The sequence below is a fragment of the Phoenix dactylifera genome, chromosome 11 (assembly GCF_051530095.1).
Source record: "Phoenix dactylifera cultivar Ajwa chromosome 11, Ajwa_hap1_PhDact_Kaust_v1.1, whole genome shotgun sequence".
Classification (NCBI taxonomy): Eukaryota; Viridiplantae; Streptophyta; class Magnoliopsida; order Arecales; family Arecaceae; genus Phoenix; species Phoenix dactylifera.
In genome coordinates, this window is record NC_143200.1 from 29,365,070 (window position 1) to 29,384,386 (window position 19,317).

Consider the following 19,317-nt stretch of genomic DNA (forward strand, 5'->3'; position numbering starts at 1 on the left):
ACTAATATTCTTACAATATTGAGACTGGTATCCTAAGTCAACTTTTAGAATTTATAAACTTAACACATACTCAATATCCTCCTCTTATGATTATTGTTGCTGGAAATTGGACCCGGGGGCAATCTTCGGTCGAGGAGAGGGAGCGACTGTTAGTCTTCACGGCGGGGCGACGGTCTGTCGGCGGGCGGCGTCCTCCGTCCGGGGCGGTCGGAGAGAAGGAACAGCAGGTCCTCGCAGCGGGGCGGCGATCCGTTGGCTGGCGGCGTCCTCCGTCCGGGTGCCTGCACACGAACCGGTGGCCGGGTTCTCCGGCGCCGGCCCTCCGACGCTCAAGTCAGGGAGGGGGCAAATAGCGGGGAGAAGGAGATAAACAGTGATTTTTGGGTGTATGAATGTTCCAATCCCCTCTTGAGAGGCCAAGGCTCCCTTTTATATGCGGGGGTCGGTTTACCTGTGATGTAACAGGGCGAGGCCGTAGTACGGCTTGGCATGTTGTTCAGGTCGGCGCTCGGTAAGGCGAATCATTGCGCTGATGTCGGCGGTATGGCCGAGATCAGAGACTTATCATAGTCGACTAGACCCTGCTGGGTCGATTTGCCGTGGAGAGCTGGGGATCCGTAGATGTCAGGAGCCATGCGCATTTATTGTGGAGTAAGTCGGAGATCCGCATTTATTATGGAGTAAGCCGGAGATCCGCATTTATTGTTGAGTGTGCCGGAAGATTACAGCGGCCATGCGCAATAAATGCCGGAGGGGTGTTAGAGTACGGTCCTCGGACATCGGGGTTTCTCTTAGGTCGGAGGTTTCGGGGTCGGTCGTCTTGTGGCCGAGCGTTCCGAGGTCGGACGCTGACTTCGGCTGTCCGGGGTCGGAGGTTGTACGGCTTCTTAGGGGCATTTATGTCATTTGGGGGGAAACTTTATTCCCCCCAACACTACCCCCGACTTCCGAGTTCGAGCGGCTTGTGGGGCTCGGACGTGGGAAGTAAAGTCTGTCACTAAGGTTGGGGGGAAGGTCTCGCCCGCCCCCTTGTGCTTTCCGGAGCTTTCATGGTGAGATATGCGCCCTTTGGCGTCTCGAGGCTGCTTTATTTGGTGAGCTAATGATGGAGCTCGTATCATCATGCTTCTTGAATCGCCAGGATCATTTTACGGCGGATTAATGATGGGGGACCTCGAGCTCGTCGAGGCGGTGTCTCGATTCCGTAATCGACGTTTCTGGCTCATTAATGAGTGTGCCGTTACGGGGTTTGAAACGGACACGCGGCGCGACCCGAGGTCGGACGCTTTCGATTTCATGTTACTGGATCATAATTCCGAAGAAGTGGAGGCCTCATCGGGGCTCCACGTGTCCCAGATCTTATTAAACGAGGGGAGCGGGGGTTACGTCCGCTCGTTCCTCAAGACGATTTGATTCTGTGGACCCATGATGAGGCCCCGAGATCCGATGGGACAACGCTTCGATTTCGTATCCGATTTATTAAACCGGAGTGAATACGGTGCCTCGGCTTCCGAGGTCGACACGTGGCGCAACTCGGTCGGGGGGATGGGAACCGACCCCGTCGATCTGGGCCGTCAGGGGGGTCTATATAAACCCCACGAGTCTGCCCTAAAGGTCTTGTTTGGCTGCCTCTTATTTTCGTCGTCTTTCCCCCCTGCTTCCTCCCTCAGCTGAATCTTGCTGGTGGTGCCCGGAGCGATTTCCGGCAATGTCCAGTAGGTTTTCTTCCTGTTTTCACTAGGGTTTCCCCTTTTCTCCTCCTCGTCAACTTCCATTTTCTACTCTTAACTTTTGCTCCACTCTTCCGTGAGAATGGGTTTCGGTCCCGAAGAGGTTGGGTCGAGTCTGTCGGAAGAGGAGCTGGAGTTAATCCGCTCCCGTTTCTTCTTCCAGCCCGGGTTTCGCCTTGACACCGCAGGGCCGGAAGACAGGGTGACGCAGCCGCCCCCAGGTCGGATCGCGGTTTACCGCGAGACACTTTGGGCGGGCCTGCGTTTTCCCGCCCATGAGTTCGTGAGCAACTTGCTGGCCGAGTACCAGCTCGTCCCGGCGCAGTTGGCTCCGAACTCATGGAGGACCATAATCGGGTTTTTATCCCTGTGCCTCGGGCACAGGATCCCGATTTCGGTAGGCCTTTTTCGCCGGTGTTTTCTGTTAAAGAAAAACCCGGCGGACGTAGGGTGGTTGTATTTCGCCTTTCGGGGCGGTATGTCACTCTTCCGGGGCGCCCCTTCCTCGATTCACGAGTGGAAGAGGAAGTTTTTCTTTCTGGCGTCTGCGGCGCCTTGGGGGTTCGAGCCAAGGTGGGGACACCCTCGGCTGAAGGCCCTCAACAAACTCTCCGAGCCCACGGGGAGGGAGCTGAGGACCCTGGACTCTTTGCGAGCCCTCGGGAGGGGCAACGACCTGACCGAGCTCCTGCGGGAGGACGCCCTGGCGAGCGTGGGTCTGAGCTCGGCGCGCCCCGAGGGTAAGGGCGGTTGCATTATTCTATTTATTTATTTCTTGTTCTCCGTCTTTACGGTCACGGGTCTGACTCTTAACAAAATTCTTGATTTCAGATATTCCACGTATGCCGACCAGCAACACATCACTTTTCTCTCGCCTGAGGAGGCGAGAGGCCGAGGCCGGGGGTGCTGCGCCCCAGCCTCGGAAGAGGGCGAGGACGGACGGCGCTTCTTCGTCGGCCGGGACGAGTGGCCTCGAGGCGGGGGCCCCTGCAGCCGACCCGAGGCGGGAGCGGGTTGTTGGTGATGCGGGCCCGTCGGCCCCTCCTTGCCCTACCCCCCTTTCCCAGCGGGGGGAGCCGTCCGCGGTCCGGCCGCAGCAGCCAGGACCCGGGCTTACCCGAGGCACCGAGGCGAGCGGTCCGGGACCTCGGGTTCGATCGTGCCGAGCTCTTCCCGGGCTTTCCGAGAAGAGTCGGTCGAGCCGGACTCTTCTATTCCCGAGGGGCGCTCGGCCTTTCAAGATGCCGAGGTCGCACGCTCCATGTTGCGGCGTGCGGTGCTTCCAGCGGACCGGGCCGTGTTTCGGGGTATTTCGCTGGAGGAGGTCGTCGGCAGTGCTTACTGCAACACCGCCCGGGTAAGCTTCCTTCTTAATTTTCCCGAGTTTTTAGCGTACATATGTGCTTTTCAACTCACAATACCCTCGTTTCTTTCTTTTCAGCATATTCTCGAGCTCGACACCATGGCGTTCATCGCCCATGGGTATCGGGAAGAAGTTCAACAGCTCGGCCAGCAACTGGAGCCGGCCAAGAAAAGAGTCGCCGAGCTGGAGGCGGCGTTGGCCGCGGCCGAGGCTCGGTGGACAGCCACCGAGGCTGAGCGCCTTGCCATGGTGGGGGCGCTCGAGGAGGAGAAGGCGGCTCATGCCCTGACCAGGGCAACCATGCGCGGCACGGAAGCGCGCTTAGGGGAGGTCCAGGCCAGGGTCGCGGCCCTCGAGTATGAGGAGGGGGTCTTGCGCCTCCGACTCGGGCAACTTGAGGCCCGGGAGAGGAGGGCCCTCGAACGAGCCGAGCATGCTGTGGAACTCTTCAAAGAGTCGCAAGAGTTTCGCGACATGTTGGAGGAGGATACGGTCGACGGTTTCCTTCGAGGCTTCGAGAACTTCCGGGAGCAGGTGCGCCGGTACTGCCCTCAGTACGACTTCTCGACGGTCCGTCCGAGGGAGGACCGGGGCTGGGGGTCCGACGTGCAAGCCCTTCCTGCCATCCTGACGTCCGAGGCGGGAATATACGAGCAGGACCCCGCCGAGCCTTCGACGGGGGTAGCCGAGGCGGACGGTGTCATGGAGGCGGCTCCGGCGGCCGAGATCGACGCTGTCCCGGAGGCGGCGCCCGAAGCTCCTGCTCCCGGCCCTGAGCCTGTTCCGGAGGAAGATCATGAGGTCATCAATGTGCCGGATGACCCCCCGGATGTGGCTCCCGCCGCTTAGGACTTAAGCATATTTTTCTTTTCTTTTTCATTGTATCCGGGGTCGGCCCTTGAGTGGCCGACTTCCAATTTTGTAATTGGCCTTCCGGCCCTTTGTTAATGAAGAAATGTTTTTGTCATTCTGTGTTCATCTTTCCCTCTGTTGTCGTGGATGAGGCTAGAACCTTAGCTAACCGCCTCGACGACCTCTAACTTCGTATTTTAATCTTTGGGCTGCTTAACGAAGCTGCCCTTTTCCCTGGCTATATCTTAGCCTTCTCGGATTCCAGTCGTCTCGACCAAAGGGAGCTCCGAGCTTAGGTTTCTAGAAAATTTCTCTAAGTCCTATAACTCGGATCTTAGAGTCGTGGGAGTTGCCACGTTTGGCCTTTAGAAAAATCTTAAGGCACCGAGGTCGGGCCTTAGCCCTTCAAGTGGGACCGGAATAGGTCTATTCGTGCCGCTATTCGGGGAGTTTAGTCGGATTTCCGAACTCAACTCCGAACCTCTCATAGGGAGCGCGGGCTAATAAACAAGTTATTGCCGAAGATTTTCATAGTTATCGTTCTCGGACCCTGCCGAGATTTCGGTGAACAAGGCTGGGATTCCCAAAGATTGCCTTGGTACCTGTGCTTGGCTGGTACATTCGTGGCCGGGACCACTTTCTCAGCTGGACGTCGGAGTTTACTTAGAAGAGCCGAGTTGGGCCCTACTTTATGAAGCCTTAGTACGGATTGCGGAGACTTGACGAACAGAGCAGGCATGATGAAGTTGCGAGGTCGGTCTTAAGCCGACCCAGCGAAGAAGCCCGGCTTTGGGGCAAAATAAGACTCCAACATTGGACGAGATCCCGCTCGGCAATATGTAGATAAAATTTGACAAGGAGGGCGTCTAGTTGGGTGTACCTCTTGCATTCTCGGGGTCATGCTTCGCATGGTGGAGTAGGTCGCTTCCCTTCCTCGTCGACCTCCGGAGTCATTTTTGACTTGTAAAAGGGGCTCGGGCTTCCCATGGACCCGACGACTCCTGCCGGAGTTGAGAGGATCTGGGGAGGCTCTGTTGATTTGTAGCCCTTTTTGAGATCGAGGGGGCTTAAGACCCTATGGTCGGACCTCGGAGCGCCTCAACCTTGGTCGAGGGATCCCACGTCAGGTCGGCGGGTTCGTGGACGCTTTGCTGACCTGTGATACCTCCCGAGGTCGAGGGAGTCTGGTTCTCTACGGTCGACCCTCGGAGCATCCCGACCTTAGTCGAGGGATCGTTCGTCAGGTCGGCTGGTCTGGGCACGCTCTACCGACCGGCGACGCTTCCCGAGGTCGAGGGAGTCTGGTTCTCTACGGTCGACCCTCGGGGCATCCCGACCTTAGTCGAGGGATCGCTCGCTTCGGGGATCGGGGATCGTCGACCGCTCCCGGGGGTCCACTTTGTGGCGCCCCGGGTGGAGCCACCCTTTCCACCCCTCACGGCGCCTTCCCGAGGTCGAGGGAGTCTGGTTCTCTACGGTCGACCCTCGGGGCATCCCGACCTTAGTCGAGGGATCGTTCGTCAGGTCGGCTGGTCTGGGCACGCTCTACCGACCGGCGACGCTTCCCGAGGTCGAGGGAGTCTGGTTCTCTACGGTCGACCCTCGGGGCATCCCGACCTTGGTCGAGGGATCGCTCGCTTCGAAGATCGGGGATCGTCGACCGCTCCCGGGGGTCCACTTTGTGGCGCCCCGGGTGGAGCCACCCTTTCCACCCCTCACGGCGCCTTCCCGAGGTCGAGGGAGTCTGGTTCTCTACGGTCGACCCTCGGGGCATCCCGACCTTAGTCGAGGGATCGTTCGTCAGGTCGGCTGGTCTGGGCACGCTCTACCGACCGGCGACGCTTCCCGAGGTCGAGGGAGTCTGGTTCTCTACGGTCGACCCTCGGAGCATCCCGACCTTGGTCGAGGGATCGCTCGCTTCGGGGATCGGGGATCGTCGACCGCTCCCGGGGGTCCACTTTGTGGCGCCCCGGGTGGAGCCACCCTTTCCACCCCTCACGGCGCCTTCCCGAGGTCGAGGGAGTCTGGTTCTCTACGGTCGACCCTCGGGGCATCCCGACCTTAGTCGAGGGATCGTTCGTCAGGTCGGCTGGTCTGGGCACGCTCTACCGACCGGCGACGCTTCCCGAGGTCGAGGGAGTCTGGTTCTCTACGGTCGACCCTCGGGGCATCCCGACCTTGGTCGAGGGATCGCTCGCTTCGGGGATCGGGGATCGTCGACCGCTCCCGGGGGTCCACTTTGTGGCACCCCGGGTGGAGCCACCCTTTCCACCCCTCACGGCGCCTTCCCGAGGTCGAGGGAGTCTGGTTCTCTACGGTCGACCCTCGGGGCATCCCGACCTTAGTCGAGGAGGCGCTACGGGGGGCCGCGAAGGTACTACCCCGTTGTTGGTGTTGAGCGCCACGGGGGACTGCGAAGGTACTACCCCGTCTTTCCGAAGTGTCGAGGGGTCTGGGCACGCACTGTCGACACTCGGGGCATCTCGACCTTAGTCGAGGAATCTTGCACCAGTCGACGTTTCACCGTCCTGCGATTCTTCCCGAGGTCGAGGGAGTTTGGGACTCTACGGTCGAGCCTCGAGGCATCCCGATTTTGGCCGGGGAATCTGAGGATCACAGACGACCCAATATTAGAAGAGGATTACAGTCATCAAAATGAGAGAAATATTTGCAGAAAAAGGAGCTGAGTCCATTATCCTGATTATCTTGAACCTCTTGGGGTTTCACTGGTAGTACATCCGTAAATTCTTGGAGTTCCAGCTTCGTGGGATCAGAGTCCCTTCCAGGGACTTCAATTTGTACGCCCCTGGCCGTTGTACCCGGGCGATTTGATACGGTCCTTCCCAGTTTGCGGCGAGCTTTCCTTGCTCGGTTGGTTGAGAAGCCTCGGCTTTCCTGAGGACGAGATCCCCTACTTTGAAGAGCTTGGGCTTAACTCTGGAGTTGTAGTATTGGGCCGTTCGCTGTTGATATCTCGCCATGCGCACCCGGGCGACCTCTCTTGTCTCTTCGACGAGGTCCAAATTGCTCCTGAGCTGAGAGAAATTGGTATCGGGGTCGTAATGCTCCACCCTCGGAGAAGGCAAGCCGATCTCCAAAGGGATGACGGCCTCAGTGCCGTATGCTAGGTTGAAGGGGGTCTCTCCCGTGGGCAGTCGGAACGTGGTCCGGTACGCCCAAAGGACATTGTACAAGTCCTCGACCCACTGTCCTTTGGACCGATCAAGCCTAGCTTTGAGTCCCTGCAAAATAGTTCGGTTAGTTACCTCAGTTTCCCCGTTTGTCTGGGGATGGGCAACCGAGGTGAAGCGATGATCAATGCCGAGCTCAGAGCAAAACTCCCTGAAATGAACATTGTCAAATTGTCGACCATTGTCAGATATAAGGATACGGGGTAGTCCGAATCGGCAGATTATAGACTTCCACACGAAGTCCCGCATCTTTTGCTCGGTGATCCGGGCAACAGGTTCGGCCTCGACCCATTTGGTGAAGTAGTCGATGGAGACGACCAGGAACTTTCTCTGTCCGATGGCCAGGGGAAAGGGCCCCAGGATGTCGATCCCCATTGGGCAAACGGCCAGGGGGCGATGATGGAGCTCAGCAGAGCTGAAGGTCGGCGCTGGATATTGGCGTTTCGTTGGCACCGATCGCACTTGCGGACGAAATCTGTTGCGTCCTTCTGGAGTGTGGGCCAGTAGTATCCCTGCCGCAGGATCTTATGGGCCAAGGCTCGACCCCCCAGGTGATTTCCGCAGATCCCTTCATGGACCTCTCGGAGGGCGTAGTCCGCCTCGGAGGGGCGGAGGCATCTGAGAAGGAGAGAAGTAAATGATTGTCGATAGAGTTTATTCTCGTACAAGACATACCGGGGAGCCTGGCGCTTGATTCGGTGAGCCTCCGTCTCGTCATGAGGTAGAGTTCCGTCCTGAAGATAGCAGACGAGCCCGTCGATCCAGCTTGGCTCGGAGTCGATGCACATAGTGGGCTCGGGTTCCTCCGTGCTAGGGACCCGAAGATACTCGAGCGCTGTTCCCTTGGGAAGCTCGCTCATGCGGGAGGTGGCCAGTTTGGATAGCTGGTCTGCCCTGAGGTTTTCCGCTCTGGGAATATACTGAATATTGAAAGAATTCAGGGCAGATGTGAGTTCCCGCACCTTTTGGAGATACTTTTGCATGGATGGCTCTTTAGCTTCAAAATCTCCTTGGACCTGGTTCACCACCAGCTGGGAGTCGCTGAAGGCCGTCAGGTCTCCCACTTTTAGTTCTTTCGCCAGCTTGAGCCCGGCGATGAGAGCCTCATACTCGGCCTCATTGTTCGAGGCCGGGAACTCGAGGCGCAGAGCTTGCTCGGCCACCACTCCATCTGGACTGGTGAGGATAAGTCCGGCCCCGCTGCCCCCCGGGGTCGAAGACCCATCCGAGTGCAGGACCCATGGCTGCTTCGGGGTCTCCTCCACGGACTCAGATGGCGGCTCGGGGTCGTCCGGAAGGGTGCACTCCACGATGAAGTCGGCGAGTATCTGAGCTTTGACAGCCGGCCTGGGCCGATATTCTAGGTCGAATTCCCCGAGCTCGACCGCCCATTTGGCGATCCTCCCCGCACGATCCGACCTCTGCAATATCTGCTTCATAGGCTGGTCGATTAATATAGCTATCGTGTGGGCTTGGAAGTAAGGCCTGAGTCTCCGAGCCGAGATGATGAGAGCGAAGATGGTCTTCTCAAGTTTAGAATATCGGGTCTCAGCATCCCTGAAGACCCGGCTGGTGTAATAGACCGGCTTTTGGGGCTTGTCTTCTTCCCGGACGAGGACCGAGCTTACTGCAGCTGGGGAGACGGCCAGATATAAGTAAAGAATTTCGCCCTTCTGGGGCTTGGTGAGCAGCGGGGGAGAGGCCAGAAGGCTCCGAAGCTCTTCAAAGGCTTGCTGGCATTCTTCTGTCCACCGGAAGTCTTTCGGCCGTTTGAGGCTCTTGAAGAAGGGGAGGCAACGTTCGGCTGATCGAGAAACAAACCTTCCCAGGGCGGCTACCCGCCCCGCGAGCCGCTGCACCTCCTTAACTGTCTTTGGAGGCGACATCTCTTGCAGTGCCCGGATTTTCTCCGGGTTGGCTTCAATTCCGCGTTGGGTCACTATGAAACCCAGGAACTTGCCCGAGGTGACTCCGAACGCGCACTTCGCCGGATTGAGTTTCATTTGGTATTTTCTGAGCTTGACGAATGTCTCGTTGAGATCGGCTATGTGGTGTTCCGCCGCTTGGCTCTTTACCAGCATGTCGTCCACATAGACTTCCATGTTCCGGCCGATCTGGTCTTTAAAGATTTGGCTGACCAGTCTCTGATAGGTGGCCCCAGCATTTTTCAGACCAAAGGGCATCACCTTGTAGCAGTAGGTGCCCTTATCGGTGATGAAGGCCGTCTTCTCCTCGTCTTCTGGCGCCATTCGGATTTGGTTGTATCCTGAAAAGGCGTCCATAAAAGTTAGCAGTTGGTGTCCTGAAGTGGAGTCGACGAGCTGGTCGATGCTCGGAAGAGGGAAGCTGTCTTTTGGGCAGGCCTTGTTCAGGTCGGTGTAGTCCACGCACATACGCCATTTTCCGTTGGCCTTCTTTACGAGGACTACGTTGGCGAGCCAATCCGGGTAGGAGACCTCCCGGATGAAGCCGGCTCCGAGGAGTTTGTCCACCTCCTCGGCCGCAGCTCGTTGTCGCTCAGGGGCGGAGCCTCTTTTCTTCTGCTTTACGGGCCTGCTGGTTGGCCTCACCTGGAGTCGGTGGACCATGACCTCGGGGTCAATTCCTGGCACGTCCGCGGGCGACCAGGCGAAGACGTCAGCGTTGTCCCGCAGGAAGCTGACGAGGCGATTCCTCTCATGGGCGCCGAGGCCGGAGCCAACCTGCACGGTTAGCTCGGGAAAATTTTCTTGTAGTGGGATTTGAATAAGGAGCTCACCGGGCTCTACTTGCTTCTTCCAGAGGGTGTCCCTCGCATCGAGGGTTTCTATGGGCAGTGAAGGGCCCATCGGGCGGTCTGGTGCCTCGGCTGGTTGCTTTACTGTGTGGGCCGCCATGTAGCATTGCTTGGCGACCAGTTGGTCTCCGCGGACCTCGCCCACTCCTTGGCCGGTGGGGAACCGCATGAGCAAATGGCGAGTTGAAACCACGGCTCGAAGGGCATTTAACCCTGGGCGCCCAAGGATGGCGTTGTAGACCGAGGGCAGACGGACCACCAGGAAGTCCATCCTCACAGTGCTCTCCCGGGGGGCGAGGCCAACTGTGACAAGGAAGCTAGCCTCACCTTCAACCGGGACCGCATCTCCGGTAAACCCGACCAGCGGGGCATTGATTCTCCGGAGGTGTCCTTCTGTCAACCCCATTTTTTGGTAGGCATGGTAGTACAAAATGTTGGCTGAGCTTCCATTGTCAACTAGGACACGCTTTACATCAAACCTATTTACAATCATTGAGATGACCACAGCGTCATCGTGAGGGGTCTCGACCCCTTCTAAGTCCTCGTCCGAGAACGAGATGACTTCATCAGTGCGTGGGCGCTTCGGGGGTGCTCCCTGGGCGGCTGTTCCTGCCGAGGTCCGCCCAATCATGTTGATGGTGCCGGCGATAGGCCTGTTGCCGCCAGGATTTTCGGTTGGTGCGACATTCTCCGCCGGCCTCCTTTCCTCATGTCGGTTCCTCACGAACCGGTTCAGTACTCCCCGTCTGATGAGCGCTTCTATCTCGTCCCGGAGTTGGAAGCAGTCCTCCGTGTCGTGCCCGCGATCTCGGTGGAAGCGGCAGTACTTCCTGGAATTTCGGGGAAATCCCGTGTCTCGCATAGGAGGCGGGGGTCGGAAGAAGTCCCGACCCTCAATTTCCATCAGGATCTCGGCCCGAGGAGCATTGACGGGTGTATAGTTCTCGTACCTCGCCTGGTACGTCCGGGGCCGTGGTGGAGACCTCGGACGAGGAGGTGTCCTCTGCTGAGGTCGCCCCTGCTGACGGGGCGGGCTCCTCAGTCTGGGGAGATTCTTCTCTCGGCGGGGAGACTGGCTCCTTTGTCGACCGCGCTCCTCGCGGCGCTTCTTCCGCTTCTTCGAGGTGGGCTCGATTGCCCCCCGCCTGGAGGCGACTGCCTCCTCGGCCTTGGCGTACTTCCGGGCTCGGGCCAGCATTTCGGTGAAGTCGGCCGGGAAGCTCTTCTCGATGGAGAAGAGGAATCGGTAGGAGCGGACCCCAGTCTTCAGAGCCGACATGGCTATCGACTGGTCTAGCTCGCGAACCTCCCATGTGGCGGCGGTAAAGCGGTCCAGGTACTCTTTGAGGGACTCCCCCTCCTTCTGCTTGATGTCCAGGAGGGAGTCTGATGTCCGTCGCTGGCGCCGGCTGGCAGCAAAGTTGGTGGCGAACTGCCTGCCGAGCTGCTCAAAAGAGGACACCGTGTTCGGCTTCGGACCAGAGAACCAAAGCCGAGCGGTCCCTCGGAGGGTTGCTGGGAAGGCCTTGCAGAGTATGGCCTCCGAGGACCCTTGTAGGGCCATGAGGGCCCGATAACTCTCCAAGTGGTCAAGGGGGTCGGTGATTCCGCTGTAGGGCTCCACCTGGGGCATTTTGAACCTCGCGGGAACTGGCTCGTCCTCGATCTGGCGGGAGAAGGGGGACTTGGTAGTGAACTCAAAGTCCCCTTCCTGTCTTGCCTTCTTGCTGTGGAGTGCCGCAATCTGGCGCTCCAGATGCTCGACTTTTCGGTCGAGCTCCCCCACCCGTAGGATTGTCGCTGTGGTATGCGCCAGCTCACGGTGATCCGGGGCTGACTCCGCCTCAGAAAGTTGGGGTCTCCGGTCGAAACCTTCACCCGGTAACTCTCTCCTGGGAGAAGCTCGTTCTCCATTGTTGGCTCTGGAGGAGCCATGCAAATTTTGGCTGGAGAGAACCGGGCCGTTTGGGAGACACTCCGGCGGGGCCTGGGCCTGCGAGGGAAGTGCCGGTAAAGCCTCCACGCGCCGCAGGCCCTGAACGGCGGCGGCCAGGGCCTGGACTTGCTGTGCCAGGGCATTGAACTGTTCCGGCTGGACCTGAGGAGCTGGGTCAGCCGGAGTTGGAGAATTCTGGACGGAGTGTCCAGGACTTTGCGGGGGACGCCAGGAGACGTTAGAGGCTCCCTTACTTCTCAACTTCATGACTGCTACTCGGGCCCTTCCTCTAGCGCCAACTGTTGCTGGAAATTGGACCCGGGGGCAATCTTCGGTCGAGGAGAGGGAGCGACTGTTAGTCTTCACGGCGGGGCGGCGGTCTGTCGGCGGGCGGCGTCCTCCGTCCGGGGCGGTCGGAGAGAAGGAACAGCAGGTCCTCGCAGCGGGGCGGCGATCCGTTGGCTGGCGGCGTCCTCCGTCCGGGTGCCTGCACACGAACCGGTGGCCGGGTTCTCCGGCGCCGGCCCTCCGACGCTCAATTCAGGGAGGGGGCAAATAGTGGGGAGAAGGAGATAAACAGTGATTTTTGGGTGTATGAATGTTCCAATCCCCTCTTGAGAGGCCAAGGCTCCCTTTTATATGCGGGGGTCGGTTTACCTGTGATGTAACAGGGCGAGGCCGTAGTACGGCTTGGCATGTTGTTCAGGTCGGCGCTCGGTCAGGCGAATCATTGCGCTGATGTCGGCGGTATGGCCGAGATCAGAGACTTATCATAGTCGACTAGACCCTGCTGGGTCGATTTGCCGTGGAGAGCTGGGGATCCGTAGATGTCAGGAGCCATGCGCATTTATTGTGGAGTAAGTCGGAGATCCGCATTTATTATGGAGTAAGCCGGAGATCCGCATTTATTGTTGAGTGTGCCGGAAGATTACAGCGGCCATACGCAATAAATGCCGGAGGGGTGTTAGAGTACGGTCCTCGGACATCGGGGTTTCTCTTAGGTCGGAGGTTTCGGGGTCGGTCGTCTTGTGGCCGAGCGTTCTGAGGTCGGACGCTGACTTCGGCTGTCCGGGGTCGGAGGTTGTACGGCTTCTTAGGGGCATTTATGTCATTTGGGGGGAAACTTTATTCCCCCCAACAATTATGAAAAATTTATGGGCTCTCATCACAATTTTAGTTCTTCTATGTGCAGCTGAACATGTGCTGGCCCAACCAGCAATATATTCTACTGAATGGACTCTTTAGGCTATCTAGGCTCTAACGAGAAAAGGACTTTCGACTATCTAGACTCTAGCATAGGCTCAACTTAAAAAAAAAAAAAAAGTGGGTGGGGGGGGAAGAACTTGATACGACTTTGTGGCAAAAAGATAGAAACAGCTTTTAGAATCGCATTAAATAAACCGCTACCATCCTACGTTGGTATGAGATCTCTAACAAATGCCACGTAAATGTCCCGTTTGCGAACCGGACTCGGCTTTCATCGATCAAGTTGCCTGCCGTTCAGATTCCTGCCTTGGTACGAGATCAAGTTTCTTGACCCATCGAGGCCCTATCAATTTCTAGCAAGCACTAGTGATCAACTCAAAACATCCAGGATGAATGACTCCATTGCGATATCTTAATATCAGCCACCAAAATGTTACTCCAAGCACATCACCCTGAAACACGTCCATTGGAGTTTTCCCCTCCTCTTTTCTAGAAAACTGGGAGATAGAATCATGGTACTAATATATTTGCCACGACTTGATGAGAAAGATGTGATGTTAGCAGATTGACATTTACATAAACTTGCATGCAAATATGCAATCAACGGTTCAATCCAAAATTTTGAAGTCAAAAGTACAAATATTTCACATCTTAGCTACCAGCAAACAGCATGCGTGCTGCCTCCCGAGATCCATTCACAAAGTTGGCAGTAAATGCAAGTAACCTCTGCTTCCTGCACCAAACGCAAAGAAATGCAACTTGTATCTACGTCAATGATTCCATTCAATGCTCTCCATCAATTGTCCACATCAAAAGTTCCAGGGCTACCGTTTCCCACTGTTGCTCTATGGACCCCACCTCGAAATTGAAATGGACGGCTCGGATTCTCCACCCGCCCGGCTCACCTTTCCTCACCACCCGACAAAAAGCGCCATCCCGCAGAAGCCGCCGCGTCACCTCCCGTTTCTCAGCCGTTGGATCTCGTTCGGTGACCACCGTCTCCCGACTTCACAACCGCCCACGCGGACGAGAGAGCTCGAAACTCTCCCCTCCTCGCTAGCCTCCATGCCCTCGTGCCAGGGTCCCCGCGAGTCCCCAGACCGGCGGTAATGCGAGAAGGTCCATCACGTGACACTACTCAAGAATCCCGTGGTACTTGCCCACTCCCACGTACCGCTGGAATCTTTCAAAAAGATCCACCCGCCTCCCTCCGTGGCATCCTCTCGGAAAATAATGATCGTATCCGTGGGCATTTCCGTCACAAGAAATATCTTCAGAAGCTAGGTGTTGGGCCCGTGGTCGCTCTCTCGGCTCCCGAGCCACCGCGCCGTGCGCTTCGCCGCGAATGCCAACCACCTCCTCATCGTCCGCTCCTCCTCCTCCACCCGCCGTGCGCAGCCGCCGCTGCGAGCTCGGGTCGAGAGACGGGTAATCCCCGTGATCTCGGATGCGCATCGCGGGCTAATTACGTCCCTGCCCCTGCCCGAGGAGGAGCCCGAGACCCGGCCCGCCCGGGACGCTGAGAACCTTCCACTGTCGGTAATGATCATCTCCGACCGCAAAAACAGCAGATCCGACGGTCGAAGATCGCTCCATCTCTCCTGCATCACGTCGCCGCACGAGACGACGATTCGGTGACTGCACCGCCGCTCGAACTCCTCCCTCTCCGCCGGCAAGAGAAGCCCGTCCTTCCGGACCTTTCCCCTGGCTGCTTCGAAGCCGCCCGCGGCGGCGCCGCGGCGCGCGGATGCGGAGTCCGCCGACCTTCGATCGGCGGGGTCGGCCCGCTGGACGATGATCTGTATGGAGTTGCTGCACCTCTCCCCGGCGGAGGAGTGCCGGCCGGAGATCCGCCGGCCGAAGGGGTTCGGGATCGCGGCCGCCGCTTCGCCGGCGGCCTTGCTGTCTCGCGGCGACTTCTCTCCGCCTGCTGCGGAGGGATGGTCGGGATCCGGCAGGGGGCGGGGTTCGGGGACGAGGAGTACGTCCTCTGGGTCGACGCGGACGCGGCAGAGTGGGCAGGTGGAGTGGGCGTCGAGCCAGGTGTCGACGCACTCGACGTGGAAGGCGTGGCGGCACTTCGGAAGGAGCCGGAGCACCTCCGCCGGCTCGAACCGGTTCAAGCACACCGCGCACTCCAGCCCCTCTTTCTGGCCCCGGAGCGAGCCGAACCGGAATACCGGCAGCGACTCCACCACCGCCCGCTCTACCCCTGAGTTCCGCCTCTCAGCGGCGGCCGAAAATCCCGACGCACCACCACCGCCATAACCGGCGGAGGTCCGCTTGCAGTGCCTAGCGTAAAGGAGGAGGAGGAAAGTGAGGGAGAACATTGCGGTAAGGACGCCGACGATGACGGCGATGCTGGGCCGGAAGGGGGCGACGGAGGACGATCTGGCCGACGGCGGAGAAATGAAGGGGGAGGGGCTGGTGGTGGCGATGGAATCCGCCGAAACGGCGGCGGCAGGAGAGGTGGCGTCCTCCGCTAGGAGAAGACGCGGCAGGTGGAAGAAGCAGAGCCCCAGGTTCCAGTAGACCCCCATATCCCCTGCTTCTCTCTCACAAAAGCGGAATGGAGGTTGACACAAGGTTTTATAGAGGGCGGGGTCTGGATCCGGCGATGAGGTCCAGAGGACAAAAGCTTGGCGCTCGTAACCCAACGGTGGTGCGGTTTTCTGCCTCCTTTTCTTTATTATATTTCTTTTCGCGGTGAGGATAGAAGAACGGTGCGTCGCGGCCTGTAACAGTTTATGGGCAGGAGAGGGGAGGAACGGGAGGAGGTCCCTGGGAATCCGGTGACCGCCACCTCCGATGTCGCAGCACCGCCACCTGATAGGAAGCAGGCGTCTGGAGGACACAACCCCGGTTTCGAGCATTTAACGGCATTTAAGAATGAGGCCAGCATGAATGTCATCTTTTGGTGCCGGATTTCTAGGAAATTACTGACCCGCCCGGGGTTGAATGGCTGGGATGGCGATGGTTAGGAAGGGTAGATTGGGAATGGAAATTGGGCGAATGGGGTTTCGAGGAGGAACGAATTGCTCGCTGGGCTATTAAATGATGCCTTAATATTGGAACAGGTTTAAAAACAAACAGAGCACGTGAACTTCTCCATTATGACGTGGAGTTATAGCGCTTACCTGGCTGCCATCTCGTTGATTTCAAGGCGACTCCGGCTAAGACTTGCCAGCTAAGTCTGAACTCTGAAGGTGGAGGCTAAATGGCTTACTGCCAAGGTGGATTGGTTCACATGAAACTGAACGGATTGAACATTAATGGAATCACCTACAAATGATGAGTAGTCCTTCTCACTTGCGCCCTTTAATCTTGGGAGCAATATTCCACATGGTCATGGCATTTAATGTAACTTATACCTAATGGGAAAAGGTAGGCATCTCAGCCTCGGATTAGACCCCACGGATTATACCGATTTTCTCAAACAAAACCCAAAAAAATTATTATCCGCATGTAAATAAAAACTAATAATTTTAGTAGTACTGTAGTTAATAATTTTAGCCGCTCACACAAAACGGCTTCTATATTGCAAACGCGCAATTGATTATTACTTTACAATTAAAGTACATTGCATCAAATTGGATAACGATTCCGTACACTATCTTGTATAAATGGATGGCCCAAAAGTCCTAAAAGAAGCTCATTCAGAGATTTTACTCTACAAATTTTTTTTCTTTCCATACTGTTGCCTTATTATTCTGACTTAAATATCGGCGGATCTTCCGTCAAAAACTTTCTAGCAAGTAAATTTTTGTAGGTCATTTTCGAAGGCGATCAGTTCTTCTTTACCTCGGTCACCTTATCAGTTCGACTCCCATCGACCTTAGAGCAAGTTTAGCAGCGCTCCGACCTCTGCTCAAGATTTAGTGGCAACAATACCAACCAATGCATTTTTGGCGTATGATGTAACCACATGTGCATCAAGTGCTATGGCTTCAATAAGCCATCTCAGATGCTTTCAAAACAAACAAAAAAAAAAAAAAGAGAGAGGTAATTGATCTTGAGCTAGGAAATTTTCTGTAGCTATTCTCTCATGACTGTGGTCCACCCATTGCATCTGCAGTAATTCTGTCTCCGTTCAACTTTAGTTACTAGGCCCCTGCTGTCTTTTAGCGGCCAGATATGCCCTAAACGAGAGTAATGTAAACTTTTCCAAAGGGGTATAGATGCTTCACTAAACAAAAAAAATGATGCAGTAAGATTCATCTCACAATAACTTACGCAAGAGGCTGCACTGTGTCATGAAAATGTTACTTGATGCATAAAAGAGTAAGGTAACGTAGCAAACTGCCATAGTCCATGTATATTTTTTCTTGATATCGTGGTTCTCTTTTAGACTTTGAGCGCAAGTAATGATTCAAATCCAACGGGCGAGTGAGGTAAAAAAGCTGAAAGGATGAGTCCTGCAAACAAACATACTGCTCTATCATCCAAAGAAAATCCACAGACCAGGAAAATATGGCAGAAGAGAAAGTGAGAGAGCTACATTCGGAGCCGGGGAAGAAAGAAAGAGGGGCCCTGCTCAAAATTCCATATGAAAGAGTAGCCTTCAAATTTCATTGCTAAGAAAGTTATATGTACTTTTATGGACCATGCATGGAAGCCTAAGAAAGTTACATGTACTTTTATATTGTTTTGATAGTGCTTGAGAGAGATTATATAACAACCAATAATCTCACCCAAAAAAGCTACTAAGAAGATCTTATTTAGATTTTTTTTGTCCTATATAAATATCGAAAATCTACCCAGTGCATAACTGATGTGGGACTAAACATACGCCCGCACAGCTCCTTACATACTCATTTTATTTAAGCCTCGGTACTCTCGCCAAACTAAGGATCCAAATCTATTTAAAACCAATCGTAAGTATCATAAATCAAATCATGAATACCACGATCAAATCGTGGTCAGCCCCTCTAGGCTCATGATATAGTGTCTCTAGTCTATATAGACTATGGACTAGGTCTGCTCTAATACCATTTATAACAACCTAGAGCCTTATCCAAAAAGACTAGCCTAAGGTGTTATTTAGATTCTTTGATCTTGTATAAATACCTAAGATTTATCCAATATATAGTTAATATGAGACTAAACACACGATCGCATGCATGGGTCCTCATAAATTAGCAAAAAAACAATGCTACATGCCACTAGCTCTATGTAACTTAGTGGCCCACTACCGGCAAAACCTAGATTTGATTTAAAATTATGAGATAGCCGTTATAAGATGATACGATCATTATCTTCGTAACCACAAAACAAGTATTTACATCTAAAAATAATTAATCACTGATCGACTACAATTAAATAATTAATAGCAATATATCAACCAATATTTAATTAATTAATTATAACTAAATACCTGAAGGGAATATAACTGACCACTAGTCACTCAAATAAAAGACTATATGCAAATAGTTTCTTGTTGAAATTAACCATTTGATGATTATTTAGACATGATTAAGTTATCAATACAATAACTCAGCAACCATCTAGAGGAAGTTACGAAGACAAGAAATCATCTGAAAAGATAGATATTGTTGGAAATATCTACCATTGTATAAGAGAAGGTGGCTTTATTTGCTATCTTTTGTACTCTAAATATATGGATATTTGACTATCTAAACATAGACAAGATTTCTATGCCTCTACTTTATACCCTGATGAGCGTCGAGAGGATCCTACATCCCTAATCATAGTCTAAAGTTCTCCAATATGAAGTCTCATTCCGTCTTTCAGAACATCAACTAAGTGTCAAGGGGATTTTGCATTCTTAACCCTTATTGGCTTATCCAAGTCCTTGGCATAAAGACCATTCCACCTCGGAGAATGCTCATCGTAAACTATATTTCTTTCGTGTAATTGATCTATTATTGGTTGGCGTTCTACCTGTGAGTTACTATTCCCTTAGTTGCTTCATTATCCTGCAATATTCTCGTTCTATATATTAGAACTTTGAAGCCTTCGTACTAATGCGAAACTGAACCTTGTCTCAATCTAATTCTATTGATTGACTAAATTGATCTGGCATTATAAATTTGACAATGAATATCTTTTTGTCTTTCTTTTTTTGGTAGGACTTGCCCAGCTAGGAAATAGCATTTTGGTTGAGACAGGATGTTAGATTGTATGTTGTCTTGTTCACATTGAACAAGCAATGCATTTCATTTTCCTCTATATCTTTCTTTTTTTTATTTTTCATACTAACTCAGCAAATTAAATCCTTGATCTAGAGACAAGATAAAGAACAT

General features: G+C 54.6%; 2 protein-coding genes across 2 annotated transcripts; one reads left to right on the forward strand and one right to left on the reverse strand.

Moving 5' to 3' along the window:
- The first annotated feature begins 2,929 nt into the window (after positions 1 to 2,929).
- Positions 2,930 to 4,325, forward strand: LOC149751673 (uncharacterized). The gene is made up of 3 exons (XM_089926407.1): positions 2,930 to 3,087; positions 3,172 to 3,924; positions 4,284 to 4,325. The coding sequence occupies exons 1-3, from the start codon at positions 2,992 to 2,994 to the stop codon at positions 4,323 to 4,325; spliced, it is 891 nt and encodes a 296-aa protein (XP_089782533.1). The 5' UTR covers positions 2,930 to 2,991.
- A 9,093-nt stretch (positions 4,326 to 13,418) lies between these two features.
- On the reverse strand, positions 13,419 to 15,935 carry ATL43 (RING/U-box superfamily protein). Its single transcript, XM_008801211.6, has one exon. It carries the CDS (start codon positions 15,925 to 15,927, stop codon positions 14,335 to 14,337), a length of 1,593 nt encoding a protein of 530 aa, XP_008799433.4. The 5' UTR covers positions 15,928 to 15,935; the 3' UTR covers positions 13,419 to 14,334.
- Positions 15,936 to 19,317: the final 3,382 nt, after the last annotated feature.